Consider the following 24,445-nt stretch of genomic DNA (forward strand, 5'->3'; position numbering starts at 1 on the left):
GACGTCTCGGTAGCTAGCTAGCTAAATTTCCCATTCCACCTTACATGGACCATTTAAAGTGAAATGGGAAAATTCATAAGAAGCTAGTTCTTCCATTCTTTGAAGGAATATGCTTTCCTTAAGCTGAACTAAAGACCAGCAGCGATGATTGCTGAACTTTACCCTCCTCTGCTATCACTGCAGACTGGCAGGGTCGCCTACAGAGCACCGCTAGTAGCCTGTTAATGAATTTCAACTACTATCCCTTGCAGCTCAGTTCCAAGGGGCAAGGTGACACTCGAAAACAAGGGGTAGAGGTAAAAATAAGAAATGGGATTGGGCCTAAGTTTGTTTCCTGTAAAGCAGGGGTCCTCAGCCCCAGACCTGGACATCAACAACCCTGAGGGGTTTAGCTCCAGCCTTAATTGAACACAGCTGATCCAGATAATGAAGGCTTTCAGGAGAATCTGAATATTAGAGCCAGGTGTGTCAGTATCTGAACTCTCCAGTGTAGTAGATCTCCAGGACCAGGATTAACCCCCTTGCTGTAGAGGACAGGTTAACTTATTTTCACTTCAAACATGTAATTTAACCTGCAGCCACCAGGCCACTGCATGTCTAATCATGGGATCATGGCAGGGGTCCGGCGAATGGGAAAGTGAGTTTTAACATGTGTATAAATCTCTGTACATGCTATTTCTTCCTATTCTTGTTCTTTTTGCCAGTATTAGTATCTCATGCTCCTCTGTGGGGGGTCCGAGTACGCGTATGTGTGTGAATCTGTTTCTATGCGTGAGAGACACACTCTCAGAGAAGTGAGCGCTATCCCTGCAGGGTCTGACTGAGGAACTAGCGGCAGTGTGTGTGTATGTGCGTGTGTGTGTCTCCAGATTTCAGTGTCAGGATGCATTAGCGGAGTGCACATCTGCAGAGCGGGTGGGAGAGCAAGAGATATGAGAGTAAAAGATGCTGTGGGAGGGAGAGAAGAGAGAGAGAGAGAGAGAGAGAGAGAGACAAAGACTGTCAGTGAGGGTTTGGCAGCTGTTAGTGGCAGTAGAGAAGTGCTCTGTGGAGAAATGTGTGGAGTTAATGTTGAACTGAAGAGATGCAGAGTGGCAGTGTGTCTTAACCCCAGTCCTCCAGTAGAGTCTCAGCAAGCCCCAAGCTCCTAACTTCCACAGTGACGTCTGGATCTGGTATCATTTCACTGTGGAATTAAGGAGGAGAGACTAATTGGATATTTATGGCCTTGTGTTTAAAAGATGCTTCTATTTCCCAAATGATGGTGCTAATTCATCTCATTACATTATGGCATAGTTTCCCAGAGCCAGATTAAGCCTAATCCCAGACTAAATGGGATTTATAATGGTGAAACACTAAAGAGATTGCAGTGTAGTCCAAAACTAGGCTTAGGCCCTACTTTTATGGGTTTTGTAAAATCACATACATGGTGAGTGAATGTATATGCCTAAAAATAAAGGTACCAATAAGGGTCCTATGGAGCGATGCCCAAGAAGAACCGCTTTTGGTTCCCTATAGAACCTTTAAAAGGATGGCTTGGGGGCCCTAAACATCTGCTTGTACTGCTGATAGCAGGAAATAGCCCTGCATTCAGGAACCTTATTTTTTAATGAATAATTTGAATAAATGTTTAATTCTTCATTTTTTCTAGGAGTCTAATCCAAGGACTCTTATTGGTGTAGCAGGGTTTTTTTTCTCTATTGAGGAAGTAAACTTGCCAGCCACAATATTCCAAAGTTTTCAGACATCATGACTGCATGTTGAAGTTACTTCCAGCAATGCGGACAGATTGACGTATTTTTCCCCCTTACCCCAATGTGGTCAGTCCATCAAGACATATTTGGTGTTTAAAGTTTGCTTCTTTAGTTATGCACTGGCTAACAAGTAGTGGACGCTCATAGCCACCTCAGACTGCAGTGAGTTGTGAAAGGGATATTCCACCAATTTTTAAAAGTTTCTCAGTTTTTTTAATCATTGAAATGTTAACAAAATCAGAGCTGCTCTCTTTTCTGGAGGGACATCAGAATTGTTCACAGTGGTTTTGATAGGAACCAGACATCTGAAGAGTTTAATGCCTCTAAAATCTCCCTCATAGAAAGCTGTTACGTGAAATGGTTACAAATAAGCTGCCTGATGTCTGAGAAACTGTTTTATGATAGTTTGAAATAAGATCTTGCCCTAAAATCTATTTTTTAAAAATTCATTTTTGGTGGTGAAGTACATGCAGGCTGTTGTCAGTCAAAATAGTCCACATGAATACTTACTGTTTCATGTTTATTACTATTTTAACCAACATCAGCATTACATATAAGAACTCAGAAGGCACATGTAGGTTCACTGGTGGTTTTGGATAGTAAATAAAATGGCTATATTTGTGTTGTAGACGTCACACCTCCTGGTTCCTATCACCACCACTGTACAGAAATCAGAGTCTGTAAATTTCTCTACACACACACCAAACCACTCTGAATGACATTGTTCACATTTTAATGATGGGTGGAATTGCCCTTTAACAAGAATAATGAATATACAGGCACTGGTCTTATACAGTGTGTGCTGATTCCTTGTTTCCTACCTGCAAAACATCCAGATAAGACTACAAGAAAAACATATTCATCAGCTAACAAACACATGACACTGACAACAACTCGACACAGACAGAGAGAGAGACAGAGTGAAAGACAAGATGGGGAGAAACGCACAAAAGGAAGGAGGTGATAAGATGGGGAGATTCAGGCCAGCGAGCCGATCTTTGATAAGGGGCTTGAGTGAAGATTAGTAGGGTGTAAGGAAGCAGGGATGAAGGGATATAAGATGGAAGAATGGAGGAGAGAGGGAGTGCAAGAAAATGAGAAAGGAGGGGGCAGGGGGCTATAAGGCAGCTTAAAGTATGATACAGGACACACACACACACACACCATGGCTGGCAGATGGACACAAAGTGGAAATCAAGACCCCACATCAAGACACAGAAAAGAGGTCAGAGCAGCAGAGGGTTTAAACTGCTTGTGTGTGTGTGTAAGTGTATGTATGAGAGTGTGCACGCAGTGATGTACGTTTGTATGAAGTACGGTGCCTATCTGACCCCTAAAAATTAAGAAAATTTAGTATACACTAGTGTACGAAAACTGGACATCCAAGATATGGAGTAAGGTTTCATGGACTGATAAGCCAAAACCTTTTTGGAATTATTCAGATGGTGAGAATCAAAAAGTACAACCGACTTCTAAGACTGGACTTTGAAGGTGTGCAAAAATATTCTTGCAGATTTCTTTGAAAAACAACTCTTGTGAAAAGTGTGGACATACATAGAAATTGGAAAAAAATGATATTTAGTTCTGTGTAAATTTCTGTTAAATATGTGTTAAATATGGGTCATTCTGTGGGCATTGAAGTGGATATATTTAAAAAAATTAATTTCTTTCATCCCAAAACTAAATAATCTTAATATGTAACATCTCCTATTATTACATATGCAAAAAGGAGAGCAAACATATTTTACCGTCACTGGTGTTATATGAATATGGTGTAACGCCAGTGACAGTGACACCAGTGACATTCTGGTTAAAATTGAGGATTTTGTAAATTGACTGACTCATTGGTCAATGATAAATGGCATTATTTTGACAAAATTTTAATTACCCAGCCATTAAAGCACATAATGCCAGTGACACATACAGTTTACGTGCTGACTGATAAAAAAAATTATTAATAAATTAATAAAATATAGTAAGCAAGTGTGGACTCATTGAGATGCTTCCTCTCTGATGAGCCTTGACCAAAGAAGCAGTTTAATAGAGCTGAACATACTGTGTTAAAAATGTAAAATAAGAGTCCTGATAACACCAGTGACCAAAATCTCTGACATTTTTTTAATAAAATACATATTTTTTAAATGTAGTATAACATTAATGATATAAAGAGTAAACCTGAATGTTATATACAAATTCCTGAGTTAAACCTCTTAAAAATATTGTTTTTTATTAAAAATGATTTCTCAAATGTTGAAAATTAGTTTTGTTTTACAGATGCAGAGCAACTATGAAACAGGATAAAAAAGAAAAATCAGAGAAATCATAAGGGAAAAGTATTATTTAATCTAACATTAACTGTGTAATTACATACTGACTTTTGGAGCAGTGCCTAATATTTGAAGCATCTTTTTAAGCCCTGCAACCTTTGTGACATGGTTTCCCACTCCAAATGGAGAATGACCCATATCCAAAATTTTGAATACCCTTGATGAAGTCATGTGTGTTTACTAGGCTAGAGTGGCTTCATTTTAATTTAAGATCATCTGCTTCAGCGATGATCAAAATGACCAGGATGGATAATCAAATAAAGTATATGATTATGTTACAATCAATAAAACATATCAGATCTCACTTCCTTCATAACAGATCATGATGTGCTTCCAGTTTCCTCCACAGACACGTGAGCAGACACTCTTACTGTAATTACTTGAGCTCCTAGTAATTGTCCAAACCTCTTTAGCCATAGTGGTGATATGATTAATCATACATCTAATTCAAAACAGCAGCTGCCTTTCACACCAGCCCCCCACCATTATGTCCCAGTGCGCTGCGCCAGTCTTCACTGGAGCTTACCAGATTAGCTCTTCCCCAGGGAGAAGCTCAAAAGCGTCCACTGACCCGTGACTGCGTATCGCCCATCTACTCGCCGCAGGCCATTCTAATGGCTTTTTGCATCCGTGGCATTCTGGGATAGCACTGTGGCTCGGCGGGGCAGCTGCACTCAGTCACTCTGAGTTTAGAAGGTTGCAGTCGGCTGCTTTGATTGGTGGAGACGGCTGGAGGAAGAGAGATGGAATGGGATTGGGTCTAAAGGGGATGCTGGAGTGGAATTGGGTGATGAATCATGCTTGGTTGTTGGTTATGACGGCCAGCGGGGGATACGGGCAAAGACTGACCCCATTAGTGTGTGTGTGGTTGTGGCGGGAGGGGGTGTTGTGGGGAGGCCATACGCATGTTCAGTGTCTCATGTTATAAGGCTAAATTGTGCCCATTTCAATTCAGTTTAGTTCAATTTAGTTCAGTTAAATTCAGTTCAGTTCATTTCAGTTCTGCTCAGCCAGTCAGCTGTTATCAATAGAAATGGACCAAAGTGCAGACTTTAGACTTAAATGGCATGTGAATGAAAAATAAATAAAAGTAAAAATAAGGAAATATGTTTCTGTTTTTTCAAAATATGTGTAGTATATTTCCATTTATGTTTGACATATATGGAAATATACTACACATACCTTGAAACAATATATAGAAATACATTCCTTTGCATGTACTACAGTTTTTAGCTATGCAGTGTAAGTTTGTCCATTGTTATGGGTAGCAGTATGTCATGCAGTGTCAGAAACTACTTAAGTCGAGTATATGTTGACTTAGACATGCAGTTTGCACAGTGCTAATTGGTGGGGTATAAGCTTCTATTATTTATTAGTTATGTTAGCCTTAAAACTAATAGTCTTGGCTGATTGGAAAGGGGTGAAATACGTTCAGATTTGATTTTTTAAAACTTTAAGACATCTACGTTAGACTCAAGTCTCCTATCTCAATATCTTGAGGGACTTTGAGGGTCAGTGTGGGTCACTTTTGCCCTACTTTTCGCTGGTGCAGTGAGGCCAGGCAGAAAAGTGATCCAGCAGCTTTCTTATTCCGCTGTGTCTATGAGTGCACACACAGCACTGACCCTCCATTCTGGTTAAAGGCTTGCATGGGAAGCCTGGACCCGACATGCACCCATGACTTTGAGAAATGTTACTGCTAAATCTGAACTAACTGTGGTGGATTATCACAGACAGGTTTGAGTTGAGCTTGAGTTGAGTGACAAAAAATGCTATCTATTTTAATTACTCACCACTGACCGATCACATGGCTAGCTGATGTCCACCTCAACTACTGATTGTAGGTGTTTCCTGACTAAGAAATGAATGTCTGTTGTCCTAGTTTAATCCTTAGCAGACATACAAATAGCTGTAGGGGAAATACAAGGTATAAAAGGCTGGATGCTGGAACTGTTGTCAGATTGGGTTCCTGCGCTCTTCGAATAAAGACAGGTTTTCTGCATCTCAGTCTCTTGTCTCTTTCCTTGGCATGGAAAAAACAATTACAACAGGACAAACTGGTATTTTACACATCTGTAAAACATTAACAGTGTTTATTATCAGCAAAGTTTTGTGGGAATTTTTGTGAGAATCAGCTCGGATCAGCGAGAGAGTTGTTAGCGAGGGAGTGTACAAAATATACTTATGTGTGAGAAACTGAACCGAACGAGGCCTGAAACCCATTATTTTGTCTGGTCCTGTCAGGCTGGTGTCAGGTGGCAGACTTCTAGCCCTGACACAGCAATAGCTTGTAGTCCAAATGAGAAATGGCAAAGTGAAAGTGTGTAAAAGTTGCTATTACTCTCTCTCTCTCTCTCTCTCTCTCTGTTTCTGTCTTTCTCTCTCTGATTGTGAAGAAGAATTTGCCCGGTGCGTCACCTTCCAGTTCACTAAGATAAATGCCTGAACTGCTGTGTCTGTAAATGAGGATGTGTGCGCTAGCGGGGATAGTGTAGAGCTAAACCACTGAACTCCACACACATAACAGGGCACTGGGCCAACTCACTCACAAAAGGTGGTTTCTGTGGTAACCAGGGCTGCAGTGGGGGGCATGAATGGATTGTCCCCACCCTCCCTTTTCTTTCTTTCTGTTTTTTTATCTCTGTCACTATATACTCTTCTAACCTATTCACCTATTCTCTCTATCATTTCACCACCTTTCTCTCTGTCTCATTTATTCCCTTTAACTCTTCTTTACTCCTCTCTTGCCATCTCTCCATCTCACACTACTTCTTTCTTTACTCTGTCCCTTTCTTCCTGTGTCTTGTTCTTACTCTCTCTCTCTCTCATCAGCTTTATTCTCCCTCTTTCGCCATCCCTCTCTCATACACCCTTCTGTAGTCCATTTATCTCCCTCTTTCTGTCTTTTCCTCTCCTTCTGTAATGCTCCACAGCCAAAGGTGGCAGGTCTCTGGGGGTCAGAGGGCGGCATCTCTCCCTCTGTCGCTCTCTCTCTCTCACTCTTCTTGTAGGCTTTTCTTTGAATGAATGAATGAGCCTCTGAGGAACGTTCCTCTTTCTCATGCTGCACTAGGAGTTTGAGTGGCAGGACAAAGACACACGTCTTCATTTAAGATCTTCATTTAAAAAACACAAAGACACACAGCTGTTTTACAGGAATACTATTCAGTACTACACTGTTTCACAATGAGGACTCAACTCTTCTCCTTTCTTCTCTTCTCTTTCTTCTATTATACTTCTATTCACTCCTTTCTTCTTCTCTGTCTTCCATTGTATTTATGTTCACTCCTTTCTGCTTCTCTTCTCTTCTCTTCTCTTCTCTTCTCTTCTCTTCTCTTCACTTCTTCTCCTGTATGATAAATGTAGACCAAACCGGGGGGGCAAAAGTTCTAGCTCACGCTTTTCTGGTTCTGTCCAGTCCTGAGAGAAACATTAACCATTATAATTATAATTATGTAAGTAAATTAGTTACATGATGAATTACAGTTGCATTATGTGTACAACTTTTTGCTTGCAACTTTTTCCCTTCATTTAAGTGTCAAACAGATTTCAACTTTCTGCAAAACAAGACTGTTCACACAACAATGATTTCCTCGAAATCAAATCATAATTCTTCTTACAAATGCGAGTGTGGTGTGGATTGGAAGTTTAGAATCTGAACTTTCCACAGAATTTCTCCATTTGTTTTCATGAGCTACGAGTGAGAAATAATTCATATCAGAATACACTGTGCTTTTATTATTGTCAGGGATATCAGTGACTTCTGAGGGTTAATAACAAACAGTGGGAATAAAAGCAGGTCAGAAACTCTGTAATGGTCACTCCACTCTCTACTGCTCTTTTCTAACTCAATATAAACTTCGTTATATCAGGCTGGCTCCTGTTTGGGGGTTTTCCCCACGGTCCTAAAGCCAGATTACTGTATCACAGCTTGAGTCACAAAATATCCCCCCTTGTAGCCCCTCTTAGCAGTGAAAGGCAATTACAGCAGGATGAGATTATGAAGCGCTGGGTTGTGGAGGTGGGCTCCTCCCTGGAGGCACACAGGCAAAAGCAATAACTCCACACACTTGACCTCCATGCTCTTTCACACACAACTGCACATACACACACACACGCACACACAGACGCACAAAGCTAATCAAATCTGAGTGGAGACTGCAGCAATTCAGCTCTTACCTCCAACGCTCATGATTCTTATAAGGAGAGAGAGAGAGATACAGATACAGAGGGAGAGAGGGTAGAGAGAGAGAGGGTTACAGATACAGACGGAGAGAGGATAGAGACAAAGAGAGAGATACAGAGAGAAAGAGAGACAGATACAAAGAGAGTTATACAGAGGGAAAACATGCAATATACAGAGAGGAAGATACAGGTACAGTGAGAGAGATAGACCGAGAGAGAGATACAGGTACAGTGAGAGAGATAGACAGAGAGAGAGATACAGGTACAGTGAGAGAGATAGACAGAGAGGAAGATACAGGTTCAGAGAGAGAGATAGACAGATACAGGGAGAGATGTACAGGGAGAAAGAGAACGAAAGACAGACATACAGAGAGAGAGACAGGGGGGGCAATACAGAGAGAGAAAGACAGAGAGAGTGAGAGAGACCAGTACAGAGAGAGATAGACAAACAGAAAGAGACAAGTACAAAGAGAGAAGTAGGAAAAAGAGATACAGAGAGAAACACAGACAGATACAGAGAGAGATACAGGTACAGAGAAAGAGAGAAAGACAGATACAGAGAAAGAAAGAGAGAAAGAAAGACAGATACAGAGAAAGAAAAAGATACAGGTACAGAAAAAGAGAGAAAGACAGATACAGAGAAAGAAAGAGAGAAAGAAAGACAGATACAGAGAAAGAAAGAGATACAGGTACAGAAAAAGAGAGAAAGACAGATACAGAGAAAGAAAGAGAGACAGATACAGAAAGAGAGAGAGAGAGACAGATAGAGAGAAGAACAGAGATACAGGTACAGAAAGAGAAAGAAAAGAAATACAGGTACAGAAAGAGAGACAGATACAGAGAAAGAAGGAGATACAGGTACAGATAGAGAGACAGAGAAAGACATGCAGAGAAAGAAAGAGAGATACAGGTACAGAGAGAGAGAAAGATAGATACAGAAAAAGAAAGATATACACGTACAGAGAGAGAGAGGGACAGATACAGAGAAAGAAAGAGAGATACAGGTATGGAGAGAGAGAGATACAGAGAAGGAAAGAGATACAGGTACAGAGAGAGGAAGAGTAACAGACATATATAGATATACAGAGAGAGATCAGGATAGAGAAATAGAGAAAAAAAGAGACGCAGGTACACAGAGAGAGAAACACAGAGGGAGGTACAGAGAGAGAGACAGAGAAAGACATACAGAGAAAGAAAGAGAGATACAGGTACAGAGAGAGAAAGACAGATACAGAAAAAGAAAGATACAAGTACAGAGAGAGAAAGACAGATACAGAAAAAGAAAGATACAAGTACAGAGAGAGAAGGACATACAGAGAAAGAAAGAGAGATACAGGTACAGAGAGAGAGAGAAACATACAGATATAGAGATATATACAGAGAGAGAGATCAGGAGAAAGAAATAGAAAAAGAGAGAGACGCAGGTAGATGGACAGAGAGAAACAGAGGGAGATACAGAAAGAGACAAAGACAGAGACTCAGAGACAGATACATAGAGAGCAAGAGAAAGATACTGAGAGGCAGATCAAGAGAGAGAGACAGATGAAGCGTAGGAGAGAGAGAGAGATGAATACAGAGATAGAAAGGAGGAGAAAGTAACATACAGAAATGAAGAGATGAAGAAAGGGAAATACAGAGATATATAAAAACACAGAAAGAGATAGATGAAGATACAGAGATAGAGAGATAAAGATACAGAGACAGATGTCTAATCAATGTGTCTCTCTGAGGGAGAGAGGAAGAGCCCAGCAGAGTGACTCACACACAACACACATAATCTCACAAGCTTCCCTTGACATTTACAGACACATCAATTCAAAAAAGGAGAATTCCACTGAATTTATGAAATTTCTGCATAATTTAATCATGGAGATCTAATTCAGAGAAACTTACATAGTCAGATTTTTTTACAGTGGTGGTTATAGGAACCAGGAGTCCCAATGTCTATGCACACATAGACATTTTGTTTACTACCCAAAATGACCAGTGAACCTACACGTGTCTCCTGAGTTTATATGTAATGTTAGAAATGATACAAAAGTGGTAAATCTTGTTTGGGGCCTATTTGGCCTAAAAAATGTTTTAGGACAAAAGCTTATTGTAAAACTATTATAAAGCAATATCTCAGACGTCAGGCAGCATATTCACAACCGTTTCATGTAATAACTTTCTGTGAGGCAGCTTTTAGAGGTGGATGTCTGGTTCCTATCACCACCCCTGTGAACAATTCTGACTGGGTAAGGGTCTCTAGAACGGAGCATTTCACCTCAGAACACTTGGAATGGCTTTGTTTACTTTTTCATTGACACATACAGACATGTGTACCTGCGTCCTCTACGCCTGGGTGTTCTTCGCTTCAGATCCCCTCGGCTATGGCTGCTGTCTCTTTTATTGACTTTATTACAGTGCACTCTGTGTTTGGTCTGAGCCTTTTGTCTGTCTCACACAAGGTCACGGCCTCACACTCTGACAGTGACCCACTCAGTGAGGCCATTGTCTGAAACAGCCGTCTCCCACTGTCACTCCCTCTGTATCTATGTAGACGACGGAAATAGTCCTAAATAACTCAATCTGAGTTTCCCTTTGCTGAATGTGTGGGTTTGTGTCAGTGCTTTGTGCTTGTCTCTGATGTCTGCAGTCTCCAGAGCGGTGGGGCGTTACGTAAAAGAGCGGGAGGTATATTAGGCTGGGTTTAGGTGAACAGAGATGAGTCTCTGGCTGTGATGACAAAGTGCCTGGCTCATCAGTTTCTCACTTTGCTGACAAATGTGTGAAGGAATTAATCCTTAAAGTTATTTCTTTTGTTTTACTAAGCTGTTCAAATGTAATTACATATTTAATTAAACATTTACATTTTCAGTTATATTCTTCTTTGCTACCTTGTTTTCATTGGCGGTGTTTGTGCATTTGTTTCTTCTCTTCTATCATGTCCTCTTCTCTTCTCTTCTCTTCTTTTCTCTTTTCTCTTTTCTTCTCTTCTCTTCTCTTAATCAAGTCTTAGAATGTGATGTATTAGAACGATGGCTGTGTTTGTATGAGTGCAGCTCATATCTCTTTCTGTGTCTGCTCAGTTCTCCAAGGAGAAGTACCTGCTGGAGTCTCCACCGGAGAAGCTGCGGAAGGAACTGGAGGAGGAGCTCAAACTCAGCAGCAGTGACATGAGGAGCCACGGCTGGTACCATGGCCACATCCCACGAGAGGTGTGTGTTTGTGTGGTTGTGCATATCCATGTATGTATGTGTATATATGTATATAGGTATGAGATATTTGCATAGGTATGAGTGTAAGAAGGACTGATTGAGCCAAACAAGGTTTTTGACAATAACTACAAATAATACTGGGCATTGTCAAGGAGAGATTTGGGAATGGTTGAACAAAAACACTGCATAAATAAATACCTGTATTAACCTGTATGTGTGCACTGTATGTGTATAGATCACACTTTGGTTTAATATGGCTACACTAACGTCAATTATAGTAATATAATTAGTGTGTGTTTCTCTATGTGTGTGTGGGGGTGTAGAAATATTATTGTATCATTTTTAGTGTAGCTTACTATGATAGCTGCCTACGCTGTCTGTAGTGAGACTTCAGCCATCTGTGCTTTAGTGTAATGCATTTGTTTCTGGAGCACTGAGGGATCTCCACACCCTATCCTATTAAAACTTTATCTGCTCCTCATGCAGATGGGACACCAAGTAGTGACCTAGGCAGTGCTGCACACACATACACCGAGCGCCATCTGGTGGCAGATAGAGACAAGGCATGCTTTGGTTGCATATGTGATGTATGATACTGACTATGTAATAAAATACTTTATAAATAAAATACACATACATTTATTCAGATGCATATATATATATATATATATATATATATATATATATATATATATATATATATAGGTATTTTTTATAAAAAAGACTTACATTCAATTTTATACATTACAAAGTGCAGCCGGCATTTTCAAATTCTGTAAAATAATGTAGCAATGTATAGAGACACATAAAACATAAAAATGGATATGAACAGATTAATCATTTGAAAATGCATATATAAAGATATATTATTCAAAAATGCACATAAATATGTATTTATAAATGCACATAATGCAAAAATGCATATTGTCACTGTCAAAAGAAAAACAAGTATCTCCAAAATAGTAAGTTTACAGGAGAGGCAAAAATACTCTTACCTTTTAATGTAAGTTATTGTAAAGAGGTTTTATTCCAAGTGATTTGGGAGCATTTCTATTGGTCTAATCATCATAAAATTTTCAACAAAAATGGAGATACATATATATATTCAAAAATGCACTTATACAAATATGCATTTTAGGCTTTATCTAGTCAGGAAATTCTCTTTAGGTTAAAGATTTCATTTGGAACGGGCACGTACGTGTGTCCAGTATCCACCAGTACATTTTCAAAACCAATAATCTGTGACATACTGTAACGTCGCTATCCAAAGAAAAACAAGTATCTCCAAAATAGTAACTTCACATTCAAGCCATAGTTCCCCTTAACAGGCTCTGCACTCTCTCTTAGCTTTGTTTCCCTAACTCCGCCCCCTTGTCATCAGACTCACCTGTGATATATATGTTTTTTTTCTCTGTTTCCCTGCTGTTTATTGTTGGATGTTGCCGTGTCTTTGTGGTTTGGAACTTTGTTGTTTTTGTGTTTGTTTTCCCTTTTTGTGCTTCTTCAGTCAGTCTTTCTCACATTGTTCATTTTAGTGGTTAAACTTTTCTCTTCTGTTTGGATTTCTTTTGTTTTCCATTGTTTTCTTCTTCCTTGGGCATGCACACTTCTCTTGTAGCTCTACAATTACAGACTGTAGTCCATCTGTTTCTCTGCATACTTTGTTAGCCCCCTTTCACCCTGTTCATCAGTGGTCAGGACTCCCACAGGACCACTACAGACCAGGTATTATTTGGGTGGTGGATCATTCTGAGCACTGCAGTGACACTGACGTGATTTTGCTACCCTCTTTTTGTGTCTGTGCATGTTTGTATGCAGGTGTCTGAGACGCTGGTGTTGCGGAGTGGAGATTTCCTGGTGCGCGACTCTCTGGCCAACATGGGTGATTATGTGATCACCTGCCGTTGGCAGCAGGAAGTGGTCCACTGTCGTATCAGTAAGGTCCTGGTGAAAAGTGGACAAACGCGGGTCCAGTATCTCCTGGAGCACGAGCCGTTTGACTCGGTGCCCACACTGGTCCGGCACCATGCTGGCACCGGCCGGCCCGTGTGCCCGCGCACCAGCGCCCAGCTGCTTTGCCCGGTGAACCGTACGCTGCCCCTCAGGTACCTGGAGGCCACTTTTGCTCTGGCCAGCGGCAGGTCAGGATCTGCACATTCACCCTCTAGCCCCAGGGGGGCGCACATCAAAAGACGCAGTGTCACCATGACCGATGGACTGACCACAGAGAAGATCATACCACACAGGTGAGAGATGATAATCATGATGATTACACAGTCGTAAGCCCAGTACACACTTACCCAACATTCCTCATCAAACACTTACGCCATAATATAGGCTGTCTACTTTATACTGTTCCAGAATAAGAACAGACAAGCCAAATAAACCTGTGTGCATAGAGTAGAACATTGTAGAACAGTGTGAATGAGGGAGAACATTGTAGAACAGTGTGAATGAGGGAGAACATTGTAGAACAGTGTGAATGGAAGAGAAACATTTTTTTTTGTAGAACAGCATGAATGGTCTTGAACATTATAGAACACTGTAAATAGTGGAGACCTTCCTGGACTATTGTGAAGGAAGGAGAGTGGTGTGAATGGAGAGAACATTCTGGAACAGTGTCAATGGGGAAAATATTCTAGAGCAGTGTCAATGGGGAGCACATTCCATAGCAGTGTGAATGAGGAGAACATTCTAGAGCAGTGTGAATGGGGAGGGCATTCTAGAACATTGTGCATGAGAAACAACACTCTAGAACAGTGTGAATAGGGTCAGACATTGCAAAGCTTTGTGGAATCTCTGCTCAAAAAAACAGCATAGAAGAGCATGAATGTAATGCTGGTCTAAGCCGCACTGTGCTGGTTTATGCTGGTGTGTTGCTGGTTTAGCTTGGTTGTCCAGCATACCGGCATCCAAAACACAGCAAATGCTGCTTTTACTGGTGACCATCTATGAAGGTCTTTGCTGGTTTTCTAGCAGAAATGAAGGAGAACATTGTAGAACAATGTGAATGAGAACTCATACTAAAACAGTGTGAATGAGGTAGAGCGTTCTACAACAGCACGAATGGACTATTTCATTTAAAAAATATCCCAGTGGTCAAATACAGGTATTTCACATCAACCTGACATTTGGGTTTGTTGATGTTTCTTGGGGAATGTTGGCTCTGTATGTTCTGGCTTTGCTTATGATGATGATGGAAGGACTACTTACTGATTACTGATCACTGTCTAATTTATGTCCATATTTCATGATGTTTCGTTGCCAATTTTAAACTATTTGGTGATAAAGATGTTGACGGTTATCATGATAATGCACTGAATGTCAAACCGTTAAAGATTGTCTAAAACCTGAATACCAGTCGGATTACCAGCCAGGTTAATTGTAGCAATATGCATTTTTTGGAGCCTTTTACAACCCTATTTCCAAAAACGTTGGGCTGCTGTGCAAAATGTAAATAACAACAGAATGCAACAGTGTGTAAATCCTTTAAACCTAATATTTAACTGAACATACTAAAAGACATCAACTATTGAAACTGAGCAATTTTACTGTTTTTGAAAAATATATGACCATTTTGATTGTGATGCCAGCAACACATTCCAAATAAGTTGGGACAGAAGCATGTTTACCACTGTGCTGCATCACCCCTTCTTTTAACAACACTCTGCAAGTGTTTGGGAACTGCAGGCAGGCCAGATTAGCACCCGGACCTTTTTACTACGGAGCCGTGCTGCTGTAATACATGCAGAATGTTGGCATTGTCTTTTTGAAATAAGCATGGCCTTCACTGCAAAAGCACATGTTGCTCCAAAACCTGTATGTATTGTTCAGCATTAATGGTTCCTTCACAGATGTGCACTAATGCACTACCCTACCATCACAGAGGCTGGCTTTTGAACTGTGTGCTGATAACAAGCTGGATATTATATACTGTATATGAGGAAATCTCCAGTTTTTTTGCTATTTTATGTTGAGAAACATTAATCTTTCACAGAGTAGTGAGTCCCTCCTCACTTTTACTTCTGAAAGACTCATCCTCTCTGGGATGCTCTTTTATACCTATACATTTTGCACAGCATCACAACTTTTTTGGAAATGGGGTTTTATGTGATCTATGTTTGCTGCATAAATCTTGGACTAAACTTGGACTTATTGTTACAATAGTGGAAAGGAGTCTAACTGCTCATTATTACATTATCAGTGGTGATGCGCCGACAGAACCAGCTGAGCCTCTGGTGTCAGAGACTGAAGTGAGGACGGAGCAGGGATGCAGCTGGTGTGTGTGTGTGTGTGTGTGTGTTGTAGCACAGACCCCTCATTCTCACTAATCCCTCTGTTTCACTGCCTCACACTTTTTTCTCCACAGTGGTTGTTTTGCACTTCAAGTCCCAGCATGCAATGCTTCCTCCACTGGGCACTGAATATGTCTACTGAGACTGCAGTTTTGTTTTTTAGTCATTTTCTAATAGAAACACTAGTTCAATTAGTTTTGTGATGTGCTAGTTGTAGCTGCACCCTTTTGTGAACTGTATTTGACTATATGCATTACCATTCAAAACTTTGGAATCACCTATCATATTAATACTTCTGGGCATTTTACATGAAATAAAAACTTTAGGAGTTTTGTTCAATGATTATTAAAGAGCCCATGTCATTTGTGTGGGTTTATGTACCAAAAACAGACATTTTCATTTATTTTTACACAACCATTTTCCAACCTCTCTTAATCCCTTAGAACTATATAGGGCAATTTTGTTACTGTGCCTTTAAGACCTCTGTTCTGGCATAATCCTTTATAAATGGCATTGACATAGATCGAAACATGCTTAAAACAACTGCTTGTTGGAATAAGCCATTATAAATGACATTGAAATTGATAAAAACACCCTTATAACAACTGCCTGTTGGAATAAGCCTTTATAAATGACATTGAAAGGAATAAAAACACCCGGTAACACTTTCTATGAATGTCGCATTTGTAAGCATCTATAAACACATTTATAACATGTTATAATGTATTCATAAGGCATTATAAACATGGTTATAAATATTTATAAAAAAGAATTACACTGAATTACACTTTATAGCCATGTTTATTATACATTATGAATTGTTTATATAATGCATTATAAGTAGTGTTAATAACATGTTATAATAATGCCAAAGAAGTCAGTCCCAGCTTGGAGAGCATAAAGACAAATACCAAGCTAACGGTGGTGTACATTGACTTTCCCACATTGGGTAAAACACTGATGGCAGCAATAGTTTAAACACTGACATTTGAAGCCTGTAATGTGTTTTATTGTGTATGTTTTACTGTTTCAGTAAATTCTTCAGTGAATACGTCAGCTTGAAGCCTCACTCTTAACACTGGAGGAGGCTTTAGTACAGTATGCTTCACTTAGAGCGGACAAATACGACTTATGAGCTCTTATAATTTGTTATGATCAGTACTTATAATGTATTATGTTAACAATTCATAATGCATAATAAGCATGGTTATAATGTATAATGCATTTTTATAAATATTTATAGCTACGTTTATAATGTCTTATGAATGCATTATAACATGTTATGAATGTGTTTATAGATGCTTACAAAGGTGACATTCATAGAAAGTGTTACCAAACACCCTTATAACAACTGCTTGTTGGAATAAGCCTTTATAAATGACATTGAAAGGGATAAAAACATCCTTATAACAACTGCTTGTTGGAATATGCCTTTATAAAAGACACTGAAAGGGGTAAAAACACCCTTAAAACCACTGCTTGTTGAAATAAGCCTTTAGGTAGGTTTATGTAAGTTGTCATGAAAAGCTTATGTAGGTGTCGTGTAGTTTTATGAGTGCTGCCTTTAAGTAAAATGTTACTAAATCATTTAACACACATTTCTGCAACCAAATTGGTTTTATATGATTGAAAATGTGATGATTCCAAGCTTTTGAACTTTTTTTTAATTTCGAGTCAGTGGACAGTGTATGTATTGTGCTGTATTTTAAAGGCTGTGTGTCTGTGTGTGTGTGCTCCTTGCAGCCCCTCCACTGTTCACCATAAGGATGCCATGAGGAACTGCGCTCTCAGCATGGATCAGATACAGGAATTCCGCTGCCCCCTTAGCCCTGTGGGGGAAACCCCTCTGTCACCTGCGTACAGCTCCAGTGAGTACTCGCATACACACACACAGCACAGTGACACAGCTGGCCTTCATTTATCTACAGATTACAGAGATTGCACAACTCATTAGACACAGAAAGCGCGGAAATTCTGATTAATATTGATGAGGTAATTAGTGATTCCCCCTTCATCTCTCTCTCCCCCTCCGTCTCTGTCACTTCTCATCACTCCCATTCTCTTTAATTCTCTCCTTTCTTATTTATCTTTCTCTCTCTGTTTTTTTCCTGTTATTTCTTTCTCTCTCTTTTTATACTCCCTTCTCTTCTTTCTACTTTGTCAATATCAAACACTCCGACCTCTTTCTTTCTCTCTTTTATTGCAATCTCTCTCTCCTTTCTACTTTTTTCCTTTTTTCTTTCTTGCTCTCTTCTCTTTTTCTTTCTTTCTTTCTCTCCTTTTTCTTTCTGTTTACATTCTTCCTTGCTCTCTCTCTTTCCACTTCTCACTTCTATCTCTCTCTCTGTCAATTCTTTCTACTCCTCACATCTCTCTCTCTCTCATATCACTGTCTTTTTTCTCCCTTCTTCCTTCATTTCTGCTTGTTTCCTTGCTCCTTTCTTTCTTTCTTTCTTTCTTTCTAATATTTTCCTTGCTCTCTAGTCTTTCTTTTTCTCTCTCTCTTTTTCTCACTGTGTCTCCTTCTCCCCCCCCCCACTGTTTTATTAGAACAAGTAATGATCAACTCTTTCAGATTGGTGTCTTAAAGGGAAGGACATAGATGCAATCTGATTGGTCGAAAGCTGTTCTTCACGTATCTAACATACCTAATTTTAATTACATCAAAGCTGCATTATTTCAGTGTCGTAGTAATAACAATGCTTTATGCTGATGAAAGTACTTTTGGAATTGGTGGAAGAATTTACACATTAAAAACATATTAAATACCTAAAAACATATTTGGGGACTTTTTTCTTTACTTTGCAAAACTGATGTACTAAAGCCATAGAACACTTGAGGTCATGAGTCATAATGTTATACGCTTCTTTAAAATAAATCCGTACTGTTCTTCCTAAATGATTAGTAAATAAAGGGTCTTTAAAATCTCTCTCTCTCTCCTTTTCCTCTCTCCGTCTTCAGTTTCTCGTCACAGACATGGCTCAGGTGGGCGTGTCTTAGCTGTAATCCCGCCCTCCCCAGTGATGCGTCGCTCCAGTGAGCCCCACCTTTCCCCGTCCTCCTCTAACAACAACCTGCCCTGCTCAGACACGCCCCCTGCCCACGCCCAGTCTACACCCGCCCACAGTTACCCCTCAGACGGCTCAGAGGTGGGGGGTAGTTATTGTGAGCTCCGCCCTGGCCCACCCCCAACCCCGCCCTGTAAGAGCTATGTGGAGAGGCTGAGAGTGGAGGAGTGCAGACCTCCAGGTTCCACCCCTCCAGACAGTGGAGAGGGCTTCACGCTCCCACTGGTGGAGACCATGTCCTCCTTCAGGCCGGGCAAGTACCAGTCCGCACTGCTTCCATCTGAGAACAAACCCTTGGAGATGGGGGTGTTAAAGAGGGTGAAGGAGCTGCTGGCAGAGGTGGACCCCAAAACGGCGGCTAAACACATCACGAAGGTCGACTGCACGGTAAGACACTCAAAATAAAACAGACTTGAAAATATTTAGTGTGTATAAGAGGGTGTAAAGGTCCATCAGTGCATCATGATGTATTATTCTGAAGGAGGAGAATAAGCTGTAAGCCACTTTACAGTAGTTTTGAGATAAGGTTTCGGACTAAAACAGATTTTTAAAAGCACATGCAGGGCAGAGAGGTACATGTAGGGTGTTGTAAGGTCCTCAAAGAAATAGTCCCCACCCCACAATTTTCTTTGTAAAGTTACCACTACTTTACCATTATCAAAACTGCATGTAAAAACTCTGAAGAAATGTATTGGTTTCTTGATCATTTTACAAAGTAAATATAATAGAGATTTTTGTATTTTGTGAAAAAATAATACAATTATGGGCATGTCAGGAAAACTAAAGGGACACAAGTTGTAAATATATGAAATTGGAAAGAGAAATAATACAAAAACAATTTTTTATTGATAAACAAAGTTATGAACCATTTCACTCCAAACCACTGAATTATGCAGAAATTTTCAGAAATTAGTGGAATTCCCCTTTACCTCATACCTCAGTGGGCAATGACTGTAATACCTCAGTCTTCAGCAGGCTTACAGATGTTCAGTCTGGTCCAATTAACATCTCCGCTGCGCTCAGAAAGAATCCACGCTCCCGCTCCATCCAATTCACCATTTAACACTGTCATTATTTGATAAGGCCTGAATTAAGGACTAATTAAATGTCTTTAGTCCTGAGTGTGAATACATTTGAAAAGAAAGCGAGAGGGGAAATATTTCTCCGCTAACCATGTGGCCATCTGCAGGTTGCTAGGATACTGGGCGTTACCAAGGAGATGCAGAGGATGATGGGAGTGGGCTCGGGGCTGGAGTTGCTGACTCTGCCACATGGCCATCAGCTGAGACTGGATCTGCTCGAGAGGTGAAACAAACACACGTACATGCACGCTCACAGATGCACAATCACATGCATTCGAACCCATACAGAGAGGCATGCATGTGCATACAGTACTGTCAGTGTTAGCATTAAAGGAATACTAAGCGTTTTTCAACCAAGTCTCTGTCTGCTGCCTCTGTAGCATATGGTCGATTACCATAGAAAATACATTTGGCACATTTCCCTGTACTTACAAAAGAAGTGAAATGCTGCTAACTCAAAACACGTTTATAATATATCCCATTTGGCAGGTGCTGAAATACCTTTACCTTCTATTATACATATATTTTAGTCAGTCAGTTTTCTGTTCCTTTCCAAGTGTATGGAAATCAAATTATTGTCCATAGTAATCAACCATACGCTACAAATGCAACAAGAGACTTAGCTGAAAAGTACTGGTGTATTCTTTTAACATGCTTTAGCAACTTTAGCATTCTTAGACAGCGAGACGGTGATGCCATATTCACAAACACAAGCCTCATCTACAAACACACACAGAGATACACATACAGATTTGTGCAAATGTTTGGTCACCGACGGTCAAATGATGTTTTGTTGCTTTTCTAGTTCTAAATAAGCTAATTAAGCAAATAAATTTGCTTCTTTTGGCAAGAATTGTGTTAATGTGAAACTACTTAACTTCTTGCTGTTCCATAAATACTTTAAATATTCAATAAAACCATTTAAAATACACTGTATAATTTAAAACAGAATGAAATATCAGCAATTGTTAATATGCCGAGTGATTCTAAACTTTTGAACACTTCTATAGATGTATACACACACTCACCCACAAGCATATATGGAAACAGATTCACATGCACACAAACTGATTTTTTATATATAGTCACCTTCATAAGCTCTCAGAAACCTTGGCAAATATACTATGTTTACAATTGTGTGCAAAACACTGAACATGCCAATCAGATTACCTGTATTGTTGATTTTCTAAATCAAACTGAAATATGACAATTTCTGTTTATTTGCTGAGTTTAACATGTTGGAAAAAAACAAAATATATAATATGTCATAATGTTTTTTTTTCTCCAGGATGTTAAATTAAGCTAATAAATAAGCAGAGTAATTGTGCATTGAAGTGTGCAGAAGTGTGTTGTCTGTAGGGGGTGTGTTAACTTATTTTGACTTATGTAATTAACACACTCTTGTACACAGTAAAATCACTTTATTTCTGGACGTTCTGTCCCTCTGCAGGCTTCTTCAACTTCTTTAGCCAGAGAACGTCTTAGATGTACTGCTGTGAACTGACCTGATGGCCATCTGTGCCACTTTAGCATTTAGCTCACTAGCGTTCTGCTGGACACCTGCTAACATTTCCTCTGGCTAAAGAGGAGCAATTAGAAGTGCAGGAGTATGGATTTATTTAGGATTCTAGAGTGAACTTTCTTCATGCTGTTTCTTTTTTTCATCTCCCTCCTTTCTACATACATATATAAATATACATTTGTATGCACCGCTACAGGTCCAACAATGCGATACTTAAGCCACAATATAATTCTACTGCGACCTGATTTTTGGCATTCTAAGTATTGTGATTTGACATCTTGCGATATTTTGTGGGTTACTGTGAATTATTGCTCCAAAAGAAAATCTTTTCAAATGTGAAGCACCTCATGGAAATGGCTTGTGACTCACTCAAGTTTAGCAGGCTGAAGACTCTCTATGAGCAGTCAAATTGTTTGTGATGCTTAATAAGAGCAGTGCCTCACATTAATAACACTCTGTGTTCTTGTTTTTTTAATGGAAAGTAGATGAAGTAGACAAAATACCTTTTACATAAACTGTCCTTACATGTACATATTTAGCAGATATCTGTGAACATTAACAAGCTTTGTCCTTATAGTCCTTACATCCTAACCAATGCTATTATTCAGAGCAGTTTACAGTGTTTGGTGAATGTATTGTTAGGGGATTCTCCCAATCACTTTAATGAGTATATTATAGTGGAGCTTTTGATTCCAGCCTGAACCCCATTGGTATACTAGCCCATTCTCCCATGTTGGGGGGGTGAAAGTGTAATTCAGTCTAACTGTTCTGAACGATCACTCCACTAACATGAGCCTTGGACTCAACTGAAAGAAATAACACCATCTTGTGGATTAAGACAGAAATGTATTTTGGTAAACTTTTAGTCCCAGTGTCAGTTTTGGTGCAATAGCACTGTCAAGGGGGGCCAAGAGGGGCCACAGCCAACTTGATACAATCACTGGCCCCTGCAGTGGCCCCCCAGTGAGTCGCATATGCATAAAATGCTGCAAAATATGCTTCTATCTGATATATTAGGCTACTTTAAGCAGTAGGGCTGTCAATGAATGTTCTAAATTCAGTTATGTTTTTGAATAGTAAAAAAAACAGACATTTGATTATGAAAATTAACACTTGATTGTGAAAAAAGCAGCATTACTGCAGCTGTCTGTCTTGTGAAGATTTACACCTTTCTTGAAACTTTTTTACTTTCTTTAACTGCAGTGTTGTTTGACACCGATTTCTTCTCAGTGAATGTGGCTCCTGGGGACTTGATTCATGAAGAGGAATGTGAATTTGAGGGGGAACAATACAACACTCTTGTTGTATTGGTTTGCCCTATTAGAGACAAAATGGGCAAAAATTGTTACTGGAATATTAGTTTGAACCAGAAGAAATAATCGAACATTATTTTTGGGCAATTGTGGCAGCCCTTGTACATCAGATAATTAGTACCATTAACTGTAAAATAAGGAAACAGTGTATCAGTTTGCAACCCCTTAACTCTCAAATTGGCATAATTCTCAACTAGTCTATATACTACAACAGCAAATTAGAGTTCTTGAAATTCACAACAAGATTTTCAGTGGCCCCATCTGCTCACCCCTATAAAACATTTCTGGGGGCGTCACTGTGCTGGCGACCCGATGTTCTTAACGAATTTGTTAATTAGATCTGTTAGGAGCCTGTTAATTAGATAATGTGTCGAATCAGGTGTGCTAGATGATGTGGGGTCGCCAGGATTGGGATTGAGAACCCCAGCATTGGTCTATTGATGGGCTTCATAGATATTCAAAAAAGTTAATAAAATAAAATAAAATATCAATACTTTGGCCTCTGCGTATCAGTACTGTTCTATATAATACTGTATTGATATTTTCTTCCACCTTTAGTATTGTCACTGTCAAATTAATCTCCGTCATTTAATGCCAGCTGCCAATTATATGAGCTTACATTAAAAATGGAGGACATTTTCTCCTTCTCCTAAGAAAGTTGTCATTTTGCAGATAGAAGTTTTGTTTGGACAGTGAAGATACATAGATACGATACAATATGACACAATATGATAGAGTATGATTCACTTTATTGCCAAGTTTCTCTGAAGTTAGTTCTGCATCACAGTGGCTACTTTGGATGGGGAGACTTTCACAGACAATCACATGACAACAACAAACCACAACAACACAGTTTACACCATCACAGGATGTTTATACATAATATTCCTTTCTTTCTGCAGGTTTTACACCATGTCAATAATGATGGCCGTTGACCTGCTGGGCTGTACGGGGAGTACAGAAGAGAGAGCCGCCCTGCTGTATAAAACCATCCAACTGGCTGCCGAGCTCAAGAGCACCATGGGAAACATGTTTGGCTTTGCTGCCATCATGAGGGCCCTAGAATTACCACAGGTGAGAGATCTAAGAAATCAGAGTATTCTGTTAACGTGAGCATTTGAATAAGCAGATAACTGCAGAAATCTGATAATGATCGGATTATTGAGGGCATGGAAACGCACTCACTATCTGCTGGGGTACATCTACCCATGCAGTGCTTTGTAGGCTTGTAAGAGGGCTTTAGATACTTGCCATTGTGTTCTTGGACACCACTGCAAACTGCTTGCCTCCTAAAATGGCACTTTATATACACTCTTAAAAAGATGGTTCTGTATAGAACCTTTTTAAAAAGCTTATAACCTTTTAACCGTTTTTGGTGTTAAATAGAACCATTTTTCAAAAAGGTTCTGTACAGAACCATATGCAACATATTCTCCATCAATCTAAAGAACAATTTCACCATGCAAAGAACCAATTAATCGTGCGAATGGTTCTTTAAGTGCTCATGGTTCTATATAGAACCACTGTCTTTACTAAAGCACCCCTGAAGAACCATCTTTTTATGAGTGTGTAGTGAATAAGGCACAATTTTGTAAATGGCTTTTGTGTTTCTACACATAAAAATGATGGTTCTTCTAGGGTTCTTTAGTAAAGAAAATGGCTCTATATAGAACCCTGAACACTCAAAGAACCCTTTGCA

General features: G+C 39.6%; 1 protein-coding gene across 3 annotated transcripts in view; it reads left to right on the top strand.

The window, feature by feature from the left end:
- The window catches only part of sh2d3ca (SH2 domain containing 3Ca), a 77,556-nt gene that overhangs the window by 50,766 nt on the left and 2,345 nt on the right, over positions 1-24,445 (top strand). For all 3 annotated transcript variants that reach the window (XM_036595177.1, XM_036595178.1, XM_036595179.1), the window contains 6 exons: positions 11,338-11,466; positions 13,285-13,712; positions 17,505-17,629; positions 18,723-19,216; positions 20,019-20,134; positions 23,649-23,820. In XM_036595177.1, coding sequence (XP_036451070.1) covers positions 11,338-11,466; positions 13,285-13,712; positions 17,505-17,629; positions 18,723-19,216; positions 20,019-20,134; positions 23,649-23,820 — 1,464 coding nt within the window. The remainder of the gene's footprint in view (positions 1-11,337; positions 11,467-13,284; positions 13,713-17,504; positions 17,630-18,722; positions 19,217-20,018; positions 20,135-23,648; positions 23,821-24,445) is intronic.

The sequence above is a fragment of the Colossoma macropomum genome, unplaced genomic scaffold, assembly GCF_904425465.1.
Source record: "Colossoma macropomum unplaced genomic scaffold, Colossoma_macropomum, whole genome shotgun sequence".
NCBI lineage: Eukaryota > Metazoa > Chordata > Actinopteri > Characiformes > Serrasalmidae > Colossoma > Colossoma macropomum.